The following is a 7883-nucleotide window of genomic DNA, read 5'->3' on the forward strand; positions in this document are numbered from 1 at the left end:
CGTAGTTTTATTCGTTAAGAAAACGTATCTAATGCTAAATCAATAAAACGCTGACGACAGTAAAGAGCCAGCGAGAACAAAGGGCTCGCCATTTCCTATGTATTATGGGCTAGTTCTAGTTCCTGCTGCCCGTAGCAGCTCGCAGCCTGGGAGCTGTTTTTCGATAATCTAATATGTCCCTAGCAATCTAAGTTATGCTTCTATAGGATGTCAAACTGCTAACATTTCGTTGCCTTGTTCCGTGTACAGTGTGGCGTTTGATATCACACACGACGAGAACGTATGGTCTGCTCTGCTTGCGTCAACGACGGCGTCCATATACCGAGTGGGTTTGGATCAAGTCGTCGTTCAGAGGTGCATGGCTTCCAGAACACTCGGGAGTGCTCAGAGGTACGACTGCAGCTTCTTTCAGACCCAAGTGAGGATTAGTATTCAAAGGAGTTCTTTCAATTATTGCGTAGGAATATACAAGATACAAATATCCTCTACTGTGTGCTTTTGTGCTGCGTAGTAGAGAAAAGAAATGCGAAGTTATGTCACTTGGTGAACTAGCTTCCTTGTAACACTTGTTTTCCTTCTTCCTGTGTCATATTTTCATGTCCGTAAGAGCTTGATCGCAATACGGCGCGAGAAAATGTGGGAAAGAAAAGATTTGCGATATACTTGAAGCAAACCAGCATTTTGCACTGCGTCTGTTTTTGCAGTTGCGTGCGATCTTTACTTCGATAGAAAAAAATCAACCGCATCAGTACGACGCAGGCGCCACGTTACATGGAGACAGCGTTTTGCTTGCATTAAGCTGAGCTTGTCTAATGCTTAAATTTCTTTTAAAAGAGAAACAAACCCAGAAATAGCCGAAACGACGTTTTCCAGTCTACCGTTAACTGACTTGGTATTCCTTGAAGCTGCTCTGAGAAAATGACGCGGTATTATCCTGAAAATGTTAATTTCGACCGATATGAAACAAGGCTCAAGATTATAGCGTCAGATTTCTATATCTTGGGCTTGCTAGTCAGTGTCGTACGTGACTAAGGTGAACGCAATACTCTCCATCTCACTTTTTCTTTTTGTTGCAGGAATTTTGTTTTTATGGTTGAATAGTGTCTGTTATAAACTAAACTGGCAAAAACATTAAGTGGAACAATTGTGTTTGGCGCATGATAGCCACAGATGCTTATGCGCCATAAAACTCCATATAACCTAATTAAGTGGAACAACTGTTTATGCCCATTACCAAGATTGAAAATGTGCTGAGATGTTTCATTTACAAAAAGTAACTGCGATATTAGGGAAACAAAATGAGAAATGTTGCTAAATTCAGCTCTGAGAACTGATCATTGGAAACAAGAATGCTCAATAAGTGGTGCCTGCAAAATATGTAATCTGTGCATGCCTGATTCAGATATTGTGCTTATGCGAGTGCACCCATGCAATTTCTTCGCGAACAAAGCTACGGAAGAATGCCTTACAAATGCGCACGTGTATGAAGAACAAAGCAGGCATTGTAGAGAATGTTGCTTATGCACCATTAAATAAGCTTTCATTTCTCTGTGGTGTCTTCCCACTTGTATGTGCAGTTTACCGAGTACATTTGACTACACTGACTAAATTTTCTTATGCTCCGTAGCAATTCTTATCTTTCTCGTTGAAAATAAGTTTTTTTTTAGCACAACAGCATTAAAGTAAACTTTGACATTCCTGACTGATATTCTCGCTTCATTTGCTCGAAACTTGTTTTTGTTTTCATTTTTATTTTTTCTAATAGTGCTCTGAAAATGGTTTTTGAGGTATGGAACCACGTGAATAAAATGGGCAATGTGGATGATGTTCGTATATCATCAAGCACCTTTGCAGCTGAACTCTTTTCCGCATTATATAAGCTCTGTCGTAGAACCTCATTTAATGTAGAATTTACAGGGTGAAATTCTCTACAATAGGTAACTGTTTTCTGCTCATCACTGTACTGTTGTTTCATTCTCAAAGAATGAGAACTGCTTATGCAAAGCAACTTATTTCAAATGCGGCTAACACGGTGTCTTCACAATGTTTCTTTCTTTTCTTTTTTTTACAGAACAGTTTTAATGGGATCGCTCATGCTTGTCGCTGTGTACGTCGTCAACTTAGCCGTCACAGTTGCTTTGATAATTTGGTTTTGGGGCTGCGACCCAAAGCTGGCAGGCCTTATCAAAAGCCATGACCAGGCAAGTCTATGTGACGTTTTATTTTGAGTTTGCAGTTGTGTCCTGAACTTTCCAGTATATATAAATTACAGCTGCGTCTAGTTTGTACAATTGGCTGTCGTTGTTGGCGCTTTTATTTGCAATAAATATGAATACAATCACTTGTTATTGAATAGTGTTTCGTGAATATCACGAAGTGTATAATTTTTACATATGTTGAATAATGATGCCTCTTCAGAGCGGTTCTTTGCCAGTTTGGGTAGTCTCTTCGCACCAAATACCTGTACCCAATAAACACAAAATTATAAGGATAGCTCAAGACAGTTGCAACTCGTTAGACGAGCTGAGCCAGCGATAGCTCGTTCAAACCGTCTACCTTGTCATGAAAAAGCATGCACTGTAAAATTTTTTGTGCACAAATCTCTGCCGCAGTTCTCAGACTAACAGGAGTGCGTCAGACGGTAAGTTGCGCAGACACATTGTAGGGGTACTCGAAAAGTCTTGCAAAAAAAGCTAGCTAAATATCTTGATATGCCTGATATAGTCCCATTGATGGTTACTAAAACTGAGACCTTTCAGTTTTAGTTTTCTTCCCATGAGAAAAACAGGCATGGTCAAAGGCAGCACAATATACTCATTGGCGGCGTAGCTGATATCTTCATTATGCAGGAATTTCTATCCACGGAGGCAGATTTTCAAATTTGAGAACAGGAAATATATTAGAAGGCACCAAATCCCAAGAGCGACACCCTTCTGACACGCTACAATCATGCACATACTCATTAATTGTAAGCCAAATACATTGAGAGTTGATTTTAAAATATGCCATATTTTAGCCTGTGCCGACCAATAACTTTGTGTCTGGCGCTCCTTGGCCTTAGATGCCCTCACGCCAAAAAAAAAAAAAATGCACCATCATCATCACGTTATTTTTATCGGGAATTTAGCCCATGAATTTACCCAGGGGTACACAAGGAATTGCCTGTCGATTGTGAGAAAACGATGTGTGCTCTCCCGGCTGTAAATAATTGCATGCCTTTTTTTTGTGACCAGATACTTCCATTTTATGTCAAAGCCTACCTAGTGGAGTTCCCAGGATTCACTGGTCTCTTCCTCGCCGCTGTTGTGAGCGCTGCAACAAGGTAAGAATTGAGCATGTTAAGCTGGAATTGTTAAGATTGAGGTGCTTTTTGGTAGGAGTTGAAGCTTTTTTGCATTTTTCGTTGAAGTGTACTTTTTAAAGGTTATTTGATAGGCTTTTGTGCAGTGGTGCACTAGAAGTTTTGGTGAGGGGTAAAAGAGTAGTAACCTTGCTAAGTTTCAGACAACAACTCAAAAGAAATTGTGTTCTGTTAAGCATCTCCTTTTCGACCTTTTGCATTTCTTTTTACTTTTCCCTGCAATTTTTTTTTTCTTTTTTCCGCTCTCCATCTTAAAGTGGGTATAAGGGTGGAAAACACACCAGAACAAGTCTGTGATGGGCGCGTAATCATCCTGCTTGTCGCCGTCTAGTGCAGAGCGCAGTGTCCGATAACTCGCATTTCTCCACAGTACAATATCGTCGATCATAAACTCCCAGGCGGCAGTCTGTTATGTGGACGTGCTGTCACCGCATTTCAAGAGTGCGAACTCCAACGTGAAATGGATTACGCGCGGCATAGGTATGTATTTCATTGCGCCCTACCGCTGAGATTAGCCATATCTAATAATTTTATTCCTTACAAATGCGTGTTGATGGTTTAGTAGGCGCATCATTATTTTGAAGGAATGGAAGCACAATTTGATCAGATAGTAAGAGAAGGAGAGATGGCCTCATGATAAAGCGTTCACTTTTAACTCCCCCGCCCCACCTCCATATGTAACCGTGGCTTATTTGTTGACGCGGAGGTTGACGGAAGCAGAGGTGAAAAATCGGTGGTCCGCCTTCAGTCAGATTGAGCAAGGTCTCACTCGGGGTGATGGCAACATGGCTTGGCTAAAGGCCACCTTCTTCACACTTCACTCATTGACATCCAAAGCCTCTCTGTTATTAAAAGCCTCTTGTTACAGTGTATGACGTGGAACAATTTTATGCCATGACATTGACCGGCGCTAGAGAAAATGAAAACTTGGTTTTCTTGACGTTGTGTTTTCACTCTAATGCCTGGCCCATCACCTGCGATAAAGAATGTACAACGTGAAAAGTTTCATGTCAGCTCTTAGGCCTCCGTCAGTTGCTAACTTAATTGTATAAATGGCCTTTTCGAACGCCTGTACCAAATAAGAGTAAAACTGTCATCTACAAAAGGTGCAACACGCTAGTTGAAAGTTAAATTCATAAAAATGAAAACCGTTGCGTCATAACCACCTGAACTTTTAATGGCGTTATAGCTGCAATGACAGGTGATGTAGCAGTTCTACATTTTGGTCTTAGTTAACTGTATGCGCGTGCATATTTGTGGGTAGTTTTGTCTCCTTGAGATACTTAAAAGTGATGAAACTTGAAAAAGTGTTTTTTTTTTATGCAATCAACTTTTTTCTAACGAGTTCGAGTTTATTGTCTGCACTTCTGTTTGAAAACGACCACAAATGATGAAATATTTGAAGCTCATAGTCTTCAACACCAGTTTTTGTCGTATACTTGTGGAACTCGTGCTTTGCTACGCAAAGCCTGGGGCGAACAGTAATGCGGTTCTTCTTTCACTGCAGCCTTCTTCCTCGGCGCAGTCATGACGCTTTACAGCTGCGCCTGTGCCTACATGGGATCGATCACAAGGGTAAGGTGTTGAATAAATTTTTCTTCTGTGCTCCGTGTCTATATTTTGTAAATTTCTTTAGGTAAATTTATGCACATACCCGTAAGGACAGGGCAACTATTAGTTCAACTCGCGTTGTAAAACCGAGCAGTTCTGGTATCCCAGCCGCTAATACGATGAAGCGTTCGCGCTTACTTTTGTTGTGTATGCTATTAGCTTGTAGCTTGAGGTGGCGGGCTTTGTAGGTTGCGGAGTTCGCTCGAATGAAATGTGAAGTGGCTAATGATCTAACTGAAAAGTGCAGAACCGTGGCTGACTGCTCAAAACGAGGCGCGTGGAATAGAGTAAAGGTGCCCGCCTTGTTCGAAATTTCTTTGTTCTCTTTTTTCGCTCATAAACATCACGGACAAGCTAAAAAGCGCTAAAAAAATTTTTTTAAAAGGCACTGATGACCACTCTATTCAATTATTATTCTCAATACAAATTGATTGCTTGCCTCTTTCTGGCTATGCTGACGCTTATCCGGTCGCAAAAGATGCATTTAATGGTAAGAAAATTGAATTTAAAAATCTTTCCACCAGCCGATTCAAACTCCTGACGTCCTTATCGAAAAGGAGGTGTTACCATTGTGTCGAAGTGTATGACGGTGCAATATAGCCCCTGCGATCCAGGGTTCAAATTTAACACTCGCACGCATTTCACCTGAAAAATCAGTCGGATATGGCAATACCTGTACGTGGCTTCTTGTTTTTTTTCTAGCTTCTACAAGCTACGTTTTCGGTAACAGTGTTCTCTTCGCGATTACAATGCGGCAGCGAATCGATGCAGGCCTAATTATATTGATTCTTCCTCAAGTTAGCCGTGAACGCACACGACTGCTTCATTCACCGCTTGAGACATCATGATTAACCAATGCAAAGTTTTAAGATAAATGAGTACTGAGCGATAGCACACATTAACATTTCAGGTGAAATGAAATGAGTATTGTACGCCTGTAATTCGCAAAGGCTGATAACTAAGGTCGCAGAATCAGAAAGTTTGTTTTTTATCGCCAGAGGTAACTGTAGATGCGCTGGCGAAGGTATTCTTGAGCCGGCTTTTCTACGTGGGTCCGGGCGAGGACGCACAAATGGGATTCTATATCTGGCGACGGTTGCAAGCGAGTCACGTAGAGCAAAGGCGTCAAGCTCTCCCAGCGACGTAAATTACAGGGCACTCACGGAGCTCATTCAACCATGCGCCATTCTTTTCTACCGCAGGTCATAATGATGGTGCTTTCCGCATCCACGGGTCCATTCGTCGGCTTGACATTACTGGCGGTTGCGTTCCCTTTCGTGCATTCCAAGGTGTGTAACAAGACATAAATTTTACAACTCCTTGTTTTTCTTTTTCAAGTATACTTACTGCGAGTTTCTATACAGGAGGTCGCTCAAGTACGCTGGCCCCGCAAAACTTGTTTAAAATAAGGAAATAAAAAAGATGGAGGACGTTGAACGTAGGTGCATTCATTAATGTCAGGCTCTAATGCTGAAACGGCTTTTACTTCAGAAATTTATTAATCTAGCACCGGTTTTCTGCCGCTCCTTTTGAGCTTTAATGCGGTTTTCTTTAGTGTCTTTGTCGTATAATGAAATTATTGAAGAATGTTTTAAACAAGATGTTTTAGTTCAGATATTCTTTGTGAGAAAAGATGACGTCAGAGGTACGTGGAACTCGGGAAACAAACAAAAAAAAACATTGTGAGCGTGTCGCTTATGTCTCAAATGCCACCTGCGCTCTTGCACTTTGATTGGCGCTCAAGGCAGGCATTCAAGGTTGACAAGATTGAAACGGTTGATAAGGTTGACACTTTAGGTTGAATCTCAAATAGCACCGAGGCCAATCTATCTGATGATCGATACAGGAACTTGTCGCAGGTGGTGTACGTCGTTAACAATACATTTCCTACAGCATAATTCCTAAGCGAGCGCCCTCTCCAACTTTGCAGGGCGCTGGAATTTCGACCCTCCTCCTGCTCGGGTTTCAGCTGCTTGTCATGTGGCAGGCGATGCACACTGGCGCCAGTCCCCCGCTGATGCCTGTCTCCGACCATTACTGTCCAGAAAACAGCACATACGTTCAGAGCAACGGGAATGTCACATCGTTTCCTTCAAGTGACAGGTGCGAGAGTTTCGGCTCAAGGTTTCGCTACCACACACGTACAATCGAGCGCGATTTAAAGGTTATCGCAATTTGTTGCTGCCAAACTGAATTAATGAATTTTCTCTCGCGTGCTGGTCGCTCTTTCTGCAAGAAAAAGGACGGTGCAGGATAGAGCGATTCTTTCGCCATCTGAACGTACACATTTTCAAGTCTTTAGACCTTGAATTATAACCTTCGAATCATGTCACTCTACAGGCACGAACGCTAACACACGTGTACTAAGATTACGCGCGAATTCGTTATTGACAAACCACACTCGCTGGACGGAATATTGTGGCAGACAGAATTCTGTGGGAAACGTAATTTTCCAATCTAATTTGGTGGAACGACAGTCATAAATTGAGACAGAGAAGATGACTTTTCATATTAGCGATGCTTTGGATTTGAAGTTAATTGTATTGCGTTATTCAGTTCAGAAACGTAATGAGAATGCCTCTTTTCCTTTTTTTTTACATAAGCCGAAGAGGAAAATGTAATCACACTATTATTCAGCTGAGCTAGGCGAATCGGCAAAGTACGGTATGTTGAGGAAGCTCTGAGATGGTTTATGACACAGCACGCGTCATCTGGGTGCCAGTGAGGCAAAATACGCAAACATCGAAACCATTCTTGCCGCCCGTTACAAATTGGTAGAGCTTAGCTAACTCGACCAAATACACCTCGGCTATCATTCAGTTATATAGCCACTGAAGCACCACGGCAGGTCGTATGGCCCGGACAGGTGTGCTATCTGAACGAACCTCGGGGATGCCGCCGCCATGTGTAA

At 41.9% G+C, this 7883-nt stretch overlaps 1 protein-coding gene across 4 annotated transcripts in view; it reads left to right on the plus strand.

Annotated features, from left to right (window-relative positions):
* LOC149360048 (sodium-coupled monocarboxylate transporter 2-like) overlaps positions 1-7883 on the plus strand; it is a 181138-nt gene that overhangs the window by 160764 nt on the left and 12491 nt on the right. For all 4 annotated transcript variants that reach the window (XM_089572150.1, XM_089572149.1, XM_089572152.1 and 1 more), the window contains 7 exons: positions 250-390; positions 2072-2201; positions 3234-3322; positions 3732-3841; positions 4869-4936; positions 6175-6261; positions 6903-7075. In XM_089572150.1, the coding sequence (XP_089428276.1) occupies positions 250-390; positions 2072-2201; positions 3234-3322; positions 3732-3841; positions 4869-4936; positions 6175-6261; positions 6903-7075 (798 nt within the window). The remainder of the gene's footprint in view (positions 1-249; positions 391-2071; positions 2202-3233; positions 3323-3731; positions 3842-4868; positions 4937-6174; positions 6262-6902; positions 7076-7883) is intronic.

Source organism: Amblyomma mixtum, chromosome 2 (genome assembly GCF_055824585.1).
Source record: "Amblyomma mixtum isolate Tamu chromosome 2, ASM5582458v1, whole genome shotgun sequence".
NCBI classification, from domain to species: domain Eukaryota; kingdom Metazoa; phylum Arthropoda; class Arachnida; order Ixodida; family Ixodidae; genus Amblyomma; species Amblyomma mixtum.